Here is a 16,415-nt window from a genome sequence, read left to right as displayed (position 1 = left end):
CCAGCCGTTTTCTGTAGTCCTTGAAAAGCAAATTCTGTTCAACTTTGAGCTTGATCAGTTTGTAGGTATTGTTTAAGCTCTAACAGCAACATTACACACCAACTAAAGGTTGAAAAATGCCATCACGGCATCTTTAAATGTCCTCATCCTGTATGTAAAATGTGTGCGTGTGTGTGTTCATCATCAGCGGTCTGGGTTTATCTTCTCACTGGCTCAATGACATTATTCATTCTTCAAACAGAAATCGCTCAATGAGTGACATACACATGATATAACACAACAGATCAACCGTAATGAAATAACACACACACACACACACACGAGCAGCACAGGCCGTCTCACACATCAATATCTGTTTCAAGTTCATTCCAACGGATTTTCCATTCAGTCATGGATTACAGTAGCTTCCCCTCTGGAACTTTAATAGGGAAAAAAAGAGCTTCGATTCCCCAGGCGTGACAACATTCACAACAGAACCAGTCTTACATAACACAAGCCGATCACATCGCTCAAACAACACGCAAATGCTTCCATCAGAACACATCGTGCAGCAGAAAACAGCAGACATGTGGCTTTTCATTTCATCATTTCATTAGTGAACAAACACATTCATTCAGATAGATGGACACACACATCATTAAATAAACAAACACATCTTGATGTCATCTTCAGTTCATAAAGCATCACATCAGCCGAGAGATGACATGTGATGTGTGTGATGGACGGGTTGTGTTATAAATCTAACCTGCTTAAACAAACACTGAATCAAAGAAGCTATTGTGAGCTCGGAAGGTCTTTTGTAATTCACTTGTTTGTCATTTCAGTGAAAACAATGACTACAGTATTGACATTTAACCTCCGCTGTGTGCGTTTATGTAGCTCATTCTACCTTCATTTCATCAGATAACAAAAGACAGAGTCCAAACGTCATAATAGAACATCTGTTTATATGAAACTGGCTTTGGCTGGAGCGTGCGGCTCAAATGAGTGGAAATTACTCTTAAAGCCTCAGTGCGTCACAAAGAAGCTTTTCTTCAAGCTGGCACCAAAGTTTGTTACAAATGCACTTAACTCTATAAAGTGCCAAGACATTATGAGTGGTGTCGTCACTGACCTGAACCAACACGCCTCTGGCTAAAACTGATCCCAGTGCAGCTCACATCATGACAAAAGCTGCTGTGTGTTTACACTGACGTCTGTCTCTAACAAAACAACTCAACACTTCCATGTTTTCACAACACTGACCCGCATCATGTACAATGATACAGTCGAGAGAGTGTCACATCACCATTCTCATAACCACTGTCCTCACATCAACTGACATCACATCCGCCGTCTGTCCTATCACATCATTACACCATCACACCATCATCATCACATCTGCCGTCTGTCCTGTCACATCATTACATCATTACACCATCATCATCACATCTGCTGTCCGTCCAATCACATCATTAAACCATCATCATCACATCTGCTGTCCCTCCTATCACATCATTACACCATCATCATCACATCTGCTGTCTGTCCTGTCACATCATTACATCATTAAACCATCATCATCACATCTGCTGTCCCTCCTATCACATCATTACACCATCATCATCACATCTGCCGTCTGTCCTGTCACATCATTACATCATTACACCATCATCATCACATCTGCTGTCCGTCCAATCACATCATTAAACCATCATCATCACATCTGCTGTCCCTCCTATCACATCATTACACCATCATCATCACATCTGCCGTCTGTCCTGTCACATCATTACATCATTACACCATCATCATCACATCTGCTGTCCGTCCAATCACATCATTAAACCATCATCATCACATCTGCTGTCCCTCCTATCACATCATCACACCATCATCATCACATCTGCTGTCCGTCCAATCACATCATTAAACCATCATCATCACATCTGCTGTCCCTCCTATCACATCATTACACCATCATCATCACATCGGCTGTCTGTCCTGTCACATCATTACATCATCACACCATCATCATCATCATCATATCTGCCGTCTGTTCTGTCACATCATTAAACCATCATCATCACATCTGCTGTCCCTCCTATCACATCATTACACCATCATCATCACATCTGCTGTCTGTCCTGTCACATCATTACATCATCACACCATCATCATCATCATATCTGCCGTCTGTTCTGTCACATCATCACATCATCACACCATCACATCGGCTGTCCCTCCTATCACATCATTACACCATCATCATCACATCTGCTGTCCCTCCTATCACATCATTACACCATCATCATCATCACATCGGCTGTCCCTCCTATCACATCATTACACCATCATCATCACATCTGCTGTCCCTTCTATCACATCATTACACCATCATCATCACATCTGCTGTCCCTCCTATCACATCATTACACCATCATCATCATCACATCTGCTGTCCCTCCTATCACATCATTACACCATCATCATCATCACATCTGCTGTCCCTCCTATCACATCATCACACCATCATCATCATCACATCTGCTGTCCCTCCTATCACATCATCACACCATCATCATCATCACATCTGCTGTCCCTCCTATCACATCATCACACCATCATCATCATCACATCTGCTGTCCCTCCTATCACATCATCACACCATCATCATCATCACATCTGCTGTCCCTCCTATCACATCATTACACCATCATCATCATCACATCTGCTGTCCCTCCTATCACATCATCACACCATCATCATCATCACATCTGCTGTCTGTCCTGTCACATCATCACACCATCATCATCATCACATCTGCTGTCCCTCCTATCACATCATCACACCATCATCATCATCACATCTGCTGTCCCTCCTATCACATCATCACACCATCATCATCATCACATCTGCTGTCTGTCCTGTCACATCATTACATCATCACATCTGCTGTCCGTCCAATCACATCATTAAACCATCATCATCACATCTGCTGTCCCTCCTATCACACCATTACACCATCATCATCACATCTGCTGTCTGTCCTGTCACATCATCACACCATCATCATCACATCGGCTGTCCGTCCAATCATATCATTACACCATCATCATCACATCTGCCGTCTGTCCTGTCACATCATCACACCATCATCATCACATCTGCTGTCCCTCCTATCACATCATTACACCATCATCATCACATCTGCTGTCCGTCCAATCACACCATTACACCATCATCATCACATCTGCTGTCCCTCCTATCACATCATTACACCATCATCATCACATCTGCTGTCCGTCCTGTCACATCATTACACCATCATCATCACATCTGCTGTCCGTCCAATCACATCATTAAACCATCATCATCATCACATCTGCTGTCCCTCCTATCACACCATTACACCATCATCATCACATCTGCCGTCTGTCCTGTCACATCATCACACCATCATCATCACATCGGCTGTCCGTCCAATCATATCATTACACCATCATCATCACATCTGCCGTCTGTCCTGTCACATCATTACACCATCATCATCACATCTGCTGTCCGTCCAATCACATCATTAAACCATCATCATCATCACATCTGCTGTCCCTCCTATCACACCATTACACCATCATCATCACATCTGCCGTCTGTCCTGTCACATCATCACACCATCATCATCACATCGGCTGTCCGTCCAATCATATCATTACACCATCATCATCACATCTGCCGTCTGTCCTGTCACATCATTACACCATCATCATCACATCTGCTGTCCCTCCTATCACATCATTACACCATCATCATCATCACATCTGCTGTCCCTCCTATCACATCATTACACCATCATCATCATCACATCTGCTGTCCCTCCTATCACATCATTACACCATCATCATCATCACATCTGCTGTCCCTCCTATCACATCATTACATCATCATCATCACATCTGCTGTCCCTCCTATCACATCATTACACCATCATCATCACATCTGCTGTCCCTCCTATCACACCATTACATCATCATCATCACATCTGCTGGTCCTCCTATCACATCATTACACCATCATCATCACATCTGCTGTCCCTCCTATCACATCATTACACCATCATCATCACATCTGCTGTCCCTCCTATCACATCATTACACCATCATCATCACATCTGCTGTCCGTCCAATCACATCATTAAACCATCATCATCACATCTGGTGTACGTCCTATCACATCATCATCATCACATCTGCTGCCTGTCCGATCACACCATCATCATCATCATCATCATCATCACATCTGCTGTCCGTCCTGTCACATCATTACACCATCATCATCACATCTGCTGTCGGTCCTGTCACATCATTACATCATCACACCATCATCATCATCATCATCATCACATCGGCTGTCCCTCCTATCACATCATTACACCATCATCATCATCACATCTGCTGTCCCTCCTATCACATCATTACACCATCATCATCACATCTGCTGTCGGTCCTGTCACATCATTACACCATCATCATCACATCTGCTGTCCGTCCTGTCACATCATTACACCATTATCATCACATCTGCTGTCGGTCCTGTCACATCATTACATCATCACACCATCATCATCATCATCATCATCATCACATCGGCTGTCCCTCCTATCACATCATTACACCATCATCATCACATCTGCTATCCGTCCAATCACATCATTAAACCATCATCATCACATCTGCTGTACGTCCTATCACATCATCATCATCACATCTGCTGTCTGTCCGATCACACCATCATCACATCTGCTGTCCGTCCTGTCACATCATTACACCATCACACTATCATCATCACATCTGCTGTCTGTCCTATCATCATCACATCTGCTGTCTGTCCTATCATCATCACATCTGCTGTCTGTCCTATCATCATCACATCTGCTGTCCGTCCGATCACATCATTACACCATCACATCATCATCATCATCACATCTGCTGTCATAACAGCATCACATAGCCATAAAATATGCTGCACACCACAGACTCCGTGCTGATCGCCCCATCACATCTGCACTGCAGCTCATCACTTTAAACCATCATCACATCACACTCTCATAACACAAGCTTCACATCACACCACACCGTTATCATCTGCATCCCGTCACACATTTATAACAGCTGCAGCATGCATGTTATCACACCACTGTGACATGTTTCACATTCTGTTCCATAATCATTATGCTGATTTAACACCAATGACACGTGGAGCGCGTTCCAGTACACAGATAATTAGTGATGCTGTCACTACCAGCTGAAGATCACATCTTTATCCATCACTACACCAATAACAGGGTACAGTGACGTCTCTCAGCACTGCTTTATGCACCACAGGGCTTGCGTGACGATACTAATAGTGCGCTAGAGACATAACGTTATACTATTCAATCGACGTCCAAAACAACAAAAGTGAGCTAGCGTTACTAGTGTACTTTAGCGAGACTTCTGTGGTCAGTAAAGTTGACATACTAAACGATTATCACAGTGTGTTGTTCACTCAAGTCACCTCCTAAACTAGTGTGCAGCACGAGTACAGTAGTCAAGTGCTGTGCGCTCGTAACGTTACCTTGTCCAGCTCGTCGTGTAGTTCGGACAGGGTGGGTCTGATGAGTTTCTCGCCCAGCGGCGCGGCGGTTTGCCGGTAGAAGTCGATGTTGGGCACTGCGTCGATGGTGTTGTGGCCGAAGGTACGGAGGTAGTACGTGTTGGTGTGGGTGTCGTAGTGATGGTGCTGCTGGCCGCCGGTGGATGAATGCAGGCTGCCCTCACTCATCACCGTGTCCCCGTTCTGCGCGCTCTCCGACGGCGCGGCGTCCGGACTCGAGGCCGCGAAGTTTACCACCCGAAACCGGCCTTTGGCTTCCTCTCCTCCGGGCGCGGACTCCCGCGGCGGCTCGGGCGTGTAATCGGGCGGGGATGAGTCTGGGGTAGTGTGCCCGTCACCTGCGGACTCGGACACCAGATCCACCTGAAAGCGACTCTGGCTCGGCGTCGGACCGCCAGGTTTCAGCGCGTCCGGTTCGGGCAGCGGGAGCTGGAGCTGGTCGCTCCGGGTAGTAGATGGAGGAGACGCCGACATGACCAGAAGTCAAATACCTTCACAAAACAGATGAACGCTCACAAGCAGATCGTGAAATAACGCGCCGCTCGTGTCCCTCTTAACCCGCGACGCGCACATGCGGATGCAAATGGGGAATCCGCGCGCACCCGGAACGCAACACCCCACGAGATCGCGCGTGTGATGTGGAGACGCTCCTGTGGCTGTTCGGGCTCACGGGACTCGGGTGTTTCGGTGTCCGTGAATCGAGCTCCGCGTGGTTTCTTTTTTGCGTGATGCTGCCGCGACCTTGCCGCAACTCCTCCTCTCGTCCGCGCGCGTCTCGCCGTTTATAAGCGCACTCACTGCAGCAGCACAGCGATGCTGGGCGGCCTCGCGACAGCAGAGAATCTCGCGAGATCTCTCGTGGGGTGGAAACCGGAGGAGAGCCTCGGGCACACGAGCCCTATATTATATCATGATCAAACTGTTTTTCTGATAAAACTCGAATGTGATTAGAATATAACAACTAAAACATTTGTATAATTATGGGTTATTTTTGTTGAACGAGCGGACAGGCTCCAATCTGTTAGTAATAATCGATATTCAAACGAGTCTTGAATTACAATTCATGTTATTGTGTGTTTGTCCTTCTTTGACACACCTGTCTGTCATGTTCAGGTCACCCCATGACATGATTCAGGTGTGTTGGATCTCTTATCAGTTCACACACTTCTGTGTTAAATGTGTTTTCATTTCTCAGACATGACAAACATTTTTTTATGAAATGTTCATGTGTTTGCTTATAGGCAAGGCGAGTTTATTTATACAGCACATTTCATACACAAGGGCAATTCAAAGCGCTTTACATAAAATGATTGGCAAAGAGAAATAAGTTGATTTAAGATTAATACTACTTTAGATTTTAACAAACAATAACATTGATACAAAATGTGAGTGTATGTATAAAAAGAATAAGAAGAAAAGAAAAAGAAATGAGAAATAGAAGTGCAGTGCTCAGCTGAACAAGTGTGTTTTTAATCTGGATCTACAAGTAGCTGCTGTTGGTGGACATCTGAAGTCTTCTGGTAGTAATGGCTCAACGCTGACTCGCCTTGTTTTGAGTGAACCCTTGTTATCTCTACCTGACTTGATCCTGATGATCTTAGAAGTCTGTTTGGTTTATATTCAATAAGCATATCTGAAATGTATTTCGGTCCTTGACCATTGAGTGATTTATAGACAATGAATGACACTTGTAAAAGTAACTGGTGAGCAGTGTGAGGACCTGAGGATTGGAGTGATGTGCTCAGATGTTCCTGGCAGCAGCGTTCTCAATGACCTGATGGTCTTTTTGGGAAAACATGTAAGGAGTCCATTACGAGGATCCACCCTGCTGGTGAACTAGTGTCACTAAATCTTGGCTTTGTTTCTGAGATGGTAGTGCGCTGATTTGCTTATTGCTTTGACATGACTGCTGATACTAAGGTCAGACTCTAAAATGACACCAAGATTATTTACCTTACTTTGTGTCTTTAGACCTCTTAGGTCAAGGTATGTGTTTACCTTGTTGGTTTCATCCTTTTTATCAAATACAATGACTTCAGTTTTGTCTTTATTTAACTGAAGGAAGTTGTGACACATCCAGCTGTAATACAATGAGAGATGTGTTGATTTTGAAGGGATGTTTTGAGAAGATGAAAGTTGATTGAAATGATGCTGTTGTTGGTCTGTGTTGTTGTTGTGAATGGCCTTAGGCTTTCACTCTTCTTTCTTTCTGTCTGCTGCTGTTTAGATGTGTAGTGTTCTGTCGACCCCTAGATAGTGTTCACGTCACTCCGGCACACACTGCATTCACTTGAATGAATGGCACAGAGTCCACAGCTGCATAGAAATAATATCATTTAGCTTTTTTACACAAATAACCAGAGAAACTCAAACTTCATTTTCTTTTCTGTACGAAGAATACACATGTCTCTCTCTCCATCCTGACACCACGGTTCACTTCTCCTTCTCATTTGACCCTCACCTCCAGAGACCATGTCATAACATAAGAATTCTTTTCATCCTATTTTTAAAGGGAATTTCTAACACAAGGCATGCAGACAGATGGTGTTACGGCTTATATCTGACAACACTTTAGCATCACCGTCACAATGTTACTAGATCCAAAAATCTGAAGGTACAGTTATAAACTGCTACATGATGAGATCATCTCATGATGCAGAAACAAGCATTAAGTGTTATCTCAGTGACTACAATGTCTCTTCATATTTTCTTATTAGTGCAACTTTACTTGTAGATACAGAAAAAACTCTGTCAGTGTGAATGTGATCATTGATTTCAGCAGTGTACAGAGACACTGAACCCTGACACACACACATGCACACACACACACACACACACATGCACCCCCGCACACACACACACACACACACACACACATGTGTTAAAGTTCTCTGTGAGCTCAGACCAGCGGTGGAGTGGAATTTATGAGGCTACCGTCAAACTTTACATTGATATGCAAATGATTTAATGAATCAGTAAAACTTCTTTGACACCTCGCAGCTCTTTAGACTCTGTGAGACTCTGTGAGACTCTTTATATTCTGTGAGACTCTTTATATTCTGTGAGACTCTGTGAGACTCTTTAGACTCTTTATATTCTGTGAGACTCTGTTAGACTCTTTAGACTCTGTGAGACTCTGTGAGACTCTTTGTATTCTGTGAGACTCTTTATATTCTGTGAGACTCTGTGAGACTCTTTAGACTCTTTATATTCTGTGAGACTCTTTGAGACTCTGTGAGACTCTTTGAGACTCTGTGAGACTCTGTGAGACTCTTTGAGACTCTTTATATTCTGTGAGACTCTTTATATTCTGTGAGACTCTGTGAGACTCTTTAGACTCTTTATATTCTGTGAGACTCTGTTAGACTCTTTAGACTCTGTGAGACTCTGTGAGACTCTTTAGACTCTTTAGACTCTGTGAGACTCTGTGAGACTCTTTAGACTCTTTATATTCTGTGAGACTCTGTTAGACTCTTTAGACTCTGTGAGACTCTGTGAGACTCTTTGTATTCTGTGAGACTCTTTATATTCTGTGAGACTCTGTGAGACTCTTTAGACTCTTTATATTCTGTGAGACTCTTTGAGACTCTGTGAGACTCTTTGAGACTCTGTGAGACTCTGTGAGACTCTTTGAGACTCTTTATATTCTGTGAGACTCTTTATATTCTGTGAGACTCTGTGAGACTCTTTAGACTCTTTATATTCTGTGAGACTCTGTTAGACTCTTTAGACTCTGTGAGACTCTGTGAGACTCTTTGAGACTCTTTGAGACTCTGTGAGACTCTTTGAGACTCTGTGAGACTCTGTGAGACTCTTTATATTCTGTGAGACTCTGTGAGACTCTGTGAGACTCTTTAGACTCTTTATATTCTGTGAGACTCTGTTAGACTCTGTGAGACTCTGTGAGACTCTTTATATTCTGTGAGACTCTGTGAGACTCTTTAGACTCTTTATATTCTGTGAGACTCTGTTAGACTCTTTAGACTCTGTGAGACTCTGTGAGACTCTTTGAGACTCTTTGAGACTCTGTGAGACTCTGTGAGACTCTTTGAGACTCTTTGAGACTCTGTGAGACTCTGTGAGACTCTTGAGACTCTGTGAGATTCTTTATATTCTGTGAGACTCTTTGAGACTCTGTGAGACTCTTTAGACTCTGTGAGACTCTGTGAGACTCTTTAGACTCTTTATATTCTGTGAGACTCTTTGAGACTCTTTAGACTCTGTGAGACTTTTTAGACTCTGTGAGACTCTGTGAGACTCTTTAGACTCTTTATATTCTGTGAGACTCTTTGAGACTCTGTGAGACTCTGTGATAGTCTGTGAGACTCTGTGAGACTCTTTATATTCTGTGAGACTCTTTGAGACTCTTTGAGACTCTGTGAGACTCTTTGAGACTCTGTGAGACTCTGTGAGACTCTGTGAGACTGTGAGACTCTGTGAGACTCTTTATATTCTGTGAGACTCTGTGAGACGCTTTGAGACTCTGTGAGAGACGCTGTGAGACTCTGTGAGAGACGCTGTGAGAGACGCTGTGAGACTCTGTGAGAGACGCTGTGAGAGACGCTGTGAGAGACGCTGTGAGACTCTGTGAGAGACGCTGTGAGACTCTGTGAGAGACGCTGTGAGAATCTGTGAGACTCTGTGAGAGACGCTGTGAGACTCTGTGAGAGACACTGTGAGAGACGCTGTGAGACTCTGTGAGAGACGCTGTGAGACTCTGTGAGAGACACTGTGAGAGACGCTGTGAGACTCTGTGAGAGACACTGTGAGAGACGCTGTGAGACTCTGTGAGAGACGTTGTGAGAGACGCTGTGAGACTCTGTGAGAGACGCTGTGAGAGACGCTGTGAGAGACGCTGTGAGACTCTGTGAGAGACGCTGTGAGACTCTGTGAGAGACGCTGTGAGACTCTGTGAGAGACTCTGTGAGACTCTGTGAGAGACGCTGTGAGACTCTGTGAGAGACGCTGTGAGACTCTGTGAGAGACGCTGTGAGACTCTGTGAGAGACGCTGTGAGACTCTGTGAGACCCTGTGAGACACACTGTGATACTCTGTGAGACTCTTTGAAAGACGCTGTGAGACTCTGTGAGAGACGCTGTGAGACTCTGTGAGAGACGCTGTGAGACGCTGTGAGACTCTATGAGACCCTGTGAGACACACTGTGATACTCTGTGAGACTCTATGAGAGACGCTGTGAGACTCTGTGAGAGACGCTGTGAGACTCTGTGAGAGACGCTGTGAGACTCTGTGAGAGACGCTGTGAGACTCTGTGAGACTCTGAGACACACTGTGAGACTCTGTGAGAGACGCTGTGAGACTCTGTGAGACTCTGTGAGAGACGCTGTGAGACTCTGTGAGAGACGCTGTGAGACTCTGTGAGAGACGCTGTGAGACTCTGTGAGAGACGCTGTGAGACTGTGAGAGACGCTGTGAGACTCTGTGAGAGACGCTGTGAGACTCTGTGAGAGACGCTGTGAGACTCTGTGAGAGACGCTGTGAGACTCTGTGAGAGACGCTGTGAGACTCTGTGAGAGACTCTGTGAGACACGCCGTGAGACGCTGTGAGACTCTGTGAGAGACGCTGTGAGACTCTGTGAGAGACGCTGTGAGACTCTGTGAGAGACGCTGTGAGACTCTGTGAGAGACGCTGTGAGACTCTGTGAGAGACGCTGTGAGACTCTGTGAGAGACGCTGTGAGACTCTGTGAGAGACGCTGTGAGACTCTGTGAGAGACGCTGTGAGACTCTGTGAGACCACCAGCTTTCACTGTAGCGAGAGAATCTCTTCAAATGGTGAACAGCAGGATGAGCCGGTGACACCTGACGTCATTATTCTGTGTGGAGTGACAAACCAGTTTCACACTAAGCAAGAAAGAGATTGAACGTAAACGCTGCTGTTTGTTCTTATTCAGTGTTAAAGATGTTGAAAAACAGAAGCAAGACTGATCCTGAATCAGCTCCACAAACAACATCACACTTCAACACGGATCATCATGTGTCTCATCTCTCCACTGAAAAAAGGTTTCATAGATTTGACACAGATATTTAATAGATGAATATGACATTTACTTTGGAAACTGACAACAAATCTCAACATTTGAATGCGTTTTATTTACTCATTTCATTTACAGCCATTCTGGGAGGATTATGGGCTTTAATCTGAGCATATTCCAGGTTTTTATTCTTGATTTTACAAATCATTTGATCTAAAGGTCTAAATGTTACATTAAAACTAACATTTTGTAGCAGTACGGTGCTCTGTCAATAGGGATATGAAGGGGGAGTGCCCGTTAATTGCGTCCCTTGCGTATATAAGGGTGTCGCTATGTGTATGCGTCTCTCTCTGCGTCATTTGGGCGAGACGCCGTGTTTCCGGCGGGACGCGTGGATGAACGTCTTTACGGTAAGAGCTGTGGCAGTGACTATACTAGCATGGTTTGTTCGTGGACTTGCCTCACAGGGATTACATGATCTTATTCGTTAAAAGTTGGACAGAGGAACCTTGTGGGAGGCGGTCGATTTGCTTGTTAAATACACAGTAGTTTTTGTGCCGTGTGAATCGCACTACAGGTACGTTTTAACAGTTTACTAAAATAGGATTGCTAGCTTGGTTGGCCAAATTAATGTGTCATTATATTTAAGGTGCGGGCCAACGTGCCAGGGACGTTACAGTGGGCTCTGGTTCATCAAAGCCACTGTTGGAGTTTACTGTTGCTGTCTGCATTGTCATTGCTGCCTGTTCCGCGATCATCTGATTACTGAGATTAAATCTCAGGTTTAAAGTGGGACGGGATTGTTCTGGCTGTGACTGTTCAATTAAATCCGGAAGACATAAGTGTCATTAATTCCAGTTTGCGCGTACACGCGCTGTACTTTGCCCCTCGTTTATCTCTTGCGTTCGCGGTGCTGAACGCGCTCCATCAGCTGGACCGACAATTACGGGCCTTTGGCGGAGAGCTTTGTGTCGATTATGTATTGGGAGTAACCAATCGGAGTCAGATCCGCCACCTAGCGGTCACCATTCCTTTCTGCAGGTTTTCTTTAAACATTATTTGAGTTAATTTTCTTTGTGTGGTTTATATATTTTTCTTATTTTGACTTGAGTTGTGCTAAGTAGCCTATATTATTCATTACATATTTTGTGTGACTCAAGTCTTTCGTTTTATTTATTTTTGTGTGTGGGCGACTAAAGGGTAGCCCTTTGGAAGGTGGTTCTTTTGTTTTTTTGTTCTTTTGTAATTTTGTTTGTCGTTTTACCCATATTCTGCCCATCCTGGCAATTGTTGGGGTGACCGGACGCGGCATCTCTAATTGATGGGCCAAAGTGATATGGTCAACTCTTTTAAAAAGTGTCTCTTAAATTGTCTATTTTGCTTAATGTTTTGTGATAAGTGGAATTTCGTGTTTTGTTATTTACTTACTTCTCTCTTCAGAATTGGGGCGGCCAGTTGCAGAAGATTAGCCTCTCGTCCCGATTGTGGTGGTGGGTGCTTTTGCCTGAATGCTTTGCTCACGGTGAGGTGTGGTGTGAGTGTGCACGAATGATTGCTGATCCCTTTCTGCCAAGGAGTGTGAATGCCCCATTCTGAAGTGAGTGTTTGTGGATTGTTTTGTGTATAGATCATTTTCTTTGATTTATCTGTGTGTCGTGTTAAATAAAAATGATATATATTTATTAAGGAGAAAATAAAGCTTCTATTGTTTTATACCCAACCCATGTCTGATACCTGACTCTGATCTAATGAACCTCTGAGCCTTGCTCTTTGTATTCAGTGCATGTCCCCGGACAGAGGTTCCGGGGTGGCGTAGTCGGTAATTTTCCTAAATCTTTAGTGTACCTCAAATCAAAGCTGCCACAATTTCATAAAAAAACATAATGGAAGTTTTTTAATGGGATGGTTTGAAAGAAGAATTACATTTAGTCATTTAGCAGCCTTCTTTTTTCAAAAATGTATACCTGTTGTTGTCAAGCATGTTTAGGGCACACAGTAATGTACAGTATTGAATATTTACTTATGACAGATGAACTAAACATTTTGAAGGTGTTTGTAGCCTACAAATTGCTCCAAACACGACTCAACTAAGGCAACTAAGGAAAACTGTATAAAGGACTTTTAGTTTGTAATAGTTCTCTTATTTCTGTTTTCGCGTTTCCTGTCTCATCTCTTTTTTTCTTGTCATTTGAATCAGAATCAGAATCAGAATCAGAACAAGCTTTATTGCCAGGTGTGCTTACACACACGAGGAATTTGTCTTGGTTAGAGAAGCTTCCAGTACACGAGTAAGGTTACAAGACAAGTAACAATCAACAAAGGCAACGAAAGTACAGAATAAAAATAAAAGTTAAGCACACAAAGGTGAAAGTGCAGTGTGACAGAAGAGCTCCAGAATTTTTGTTTAGAATATACAAGTTATAAGTTTATATACATGAGTTTATATATGTGAAATGTCCGAGGGAAAGTATTGCACACATTTATTGCACTGTAGGGTGTATGATATGTATATACAGATTATATGAGATATCTACAGGTGTTTAAAATATACACATTTTAAGGTGCTATATACGAAGAATCTGGCACAAAAAAATATTGCACACATTTATTGCAAAAGGTGAACATTTAACTGTTCATGAGGTAGATGGCCTGAGGAAAGAAGCTCTTCCTGTGTCTGGATGTTTTAGTGCTCGGTGCTCTGTAGCGTCGACCAGATGGTAAGAGTTCAAACAGAGAGTGTGCTGGGTGTGAGGGGTCCAGGGTAATTTTGTGAGCCCTTTTACCCACTCTGGATGAGTACAGTTCTTTAAGTGTGGGAAGAGTAGTGCAGATGATTCGCTCTGCAGTCCGGACTATCCGCTGTAGTCTTCCGAGGTCAGTTTTGGAGGCTGAGCCGAACCAGACGGTGATGGAGGTGCAGATGATGGATTCGATGACAGCTGAGTAGAACTGTACGAGCAGCTCCTGTGGCAGGTTGAACTTCCTCAGCTGCCGGAGGAAGTAAAGTCTCTGCTGGGCTTTTTTTACAATAGAGTCGATGTGGGCGTCCCACTTCAGATCCTGAGAGATGGTGGTGCCCAGGAACCTGAATGACTCTACTGCAATCACAGTGCTGTTCATGATGGTGAGTGGGGGAAGTGCAGGGGGGTTTCTCCTAAAGTCCACTATCATCTCCACTGTTTTGAGCGTGTTCAGCTCCAGGTTGTTGTACCTGCACCATAGAGCCAGCTGCTCCACCTCCTGTCTGTACGCAGACTCGTCACCGTTCCGGATGAGACCGATAACAGTAGTGTCATCTGCAAACTTCAGGAGCTTGACGGAGGGGTCTTTAGAGGTGCAGTCGTTGGTGTACAGGGAGAAGAGCAGTGGGGAGAGAACACATCCCTGTGGGGCACCAGTGCTGATGGCGCGGCTGTCTGACATGATTTTGCCCATTCTGACTAACTGTTGTCTGGCTGTCAGAAAGCTGGTGATCCATTGACAGACAGAGCTAGGGACAGAGAGCTGGGTCAGTTTGGTCTGGAGCAGTGATGGGATGATTGTATTGAAGGCAGAACTGAAGTCCACGAACAAGATCCTCGCATAAGTCCCTGGTTTGTCCAGATGTTGTAGGGTGTAATGCAGTCCCATGTTAACTGCATCATCCACAGACCGGTTTGCTCTGTAGGCAAACTGCAGGGGGTCCAGCAAAGGGTCAGTGATGACCTTCAAATAAGCCAACACCAGTCTTTCAAATGACTTCATGGCAACAGATGTTAAAGCCACAGGTCTGTAGTCATTTAGTCCAGTGATCTTTGGTTTCTTTGGGATTGGGATGATGATGGAGCGTTTAAAGCACGAAGGGACTTTGCACAGCTCCAGTGATCTTTTGAAGATCAGTGAGAAGATGGAGGCCAGCTGGTCAGCGCAGGTCTTCAGACAGGCTGGTGAAACACCGTCTGGGCCTGGTGCTTTCCTTCTCTTTTGTTTTCTAAAGATCTGGCGTACGTTATCCTCACTGATCTGAAGTGCAGGGTGGGAGGAGAGGGGGATGGCTGGAGGTGTTGATGGCTGTGTATAGAGATGGTCAGGGTGGGTGTGAAGTGTCTGGTCTAGGGTCTCAAATCTACAATAGAAGTGATTTAAATCTTCAACAAGCTGTTTATTGCTCTCGATGCTAGGGGATGGTGTCTTGTAGTTGGTAATGTCTTTCAGGCCTTTCCACACTGATGCAGGGTCGTTGGCAGAAAACTGGTTTTCCAGCTTTTTGGCGTAGCTCTTTTTAGCCACCCCAATCTCCTTTGTCAGAGTGTTTCTGGCCTGATTATACCAGATCCTGTCCCCGCTCCTGTAGGCATCCTCTTTGGCCTGACGCAGCTGTCTGAGTTTTGGTGTGAACCATGGTTTATCATTGTTGAATGATAAATAAGTCTTTGTAGGGATGCATAAATCCTCACAGAAACTGATGTATGATGTAACAGTTTCTGTGAGCTCGTCCAGATCGGTGGCAGCAGCTTCAAAAACACTCCAGTCAGTGCATTCAAAACAGGCTTGTAAGACCTGCTCTGAGTCGTTGGTCCATCTCTTTACAGTCCTTATTTCTGGCTTAGCAGTTTTAAGTTTTTGTCTGTAAGTTGGTAGCAGATGAACCAGGCAGTGATCAGAGAGTCCTAGAGCTGCTCGGGCGACAGAGCGATTTGTTTGTGTTCGTTCATAAAGTCATTGGTGGTTTATTTGTCTTGACGTGTTTGTAAGCGATTTAACTGTTCTATCATCTTAATTATCTTCTCCTTTAAAGCCTGAACTTTAT

The 16,415-nt window shown here is 44.3% G+C and overlaps 1 protein-coding gene across 1 annotated transcript in view; it reads right to left on the bottom strand.

Annotated features, from left to right (window-relative positions):
* The window catches only part of slc12a2 (solute carrier family 12 member 2), a 33,442-nt gene extending 26,972 nt beyond the window's left edge, over nt 1–6,470 (bottom strand). The window contains exon 1 of the mRNA XM_079448753.1: nt 5,596–6,470. Coding sequence (XP_079304879.1) covers nt 5,596–6,108 — 513 coding nt within the window. The 5' untranslated portion in view covers nt 6,109–6,470. The remainder of the gene's footprint in view (nt 1–5,595) is intronic.
* Nucleotides 6,471–16,415: the final 9,945 nt, after the last annotated feature.

The sequence above is a fragment of the Barbatula barbatula genome (genome assembly GCF_947034865.1).
Source record: "Barbatula barbatula genome assembly, chromosome: 24".
Lineage (NCBI taxonomy): Eukaryota > Metazoa > Chordata > Actinopteri > Cypriniformes > Nemacheilidae > Barbatula > Barbatula barbatula.
The sequence above is the reverse complement of the archived record's forward strand: the minus strand, read 5'-3'. Positions and strand labels throughout refer to the sequence as shown.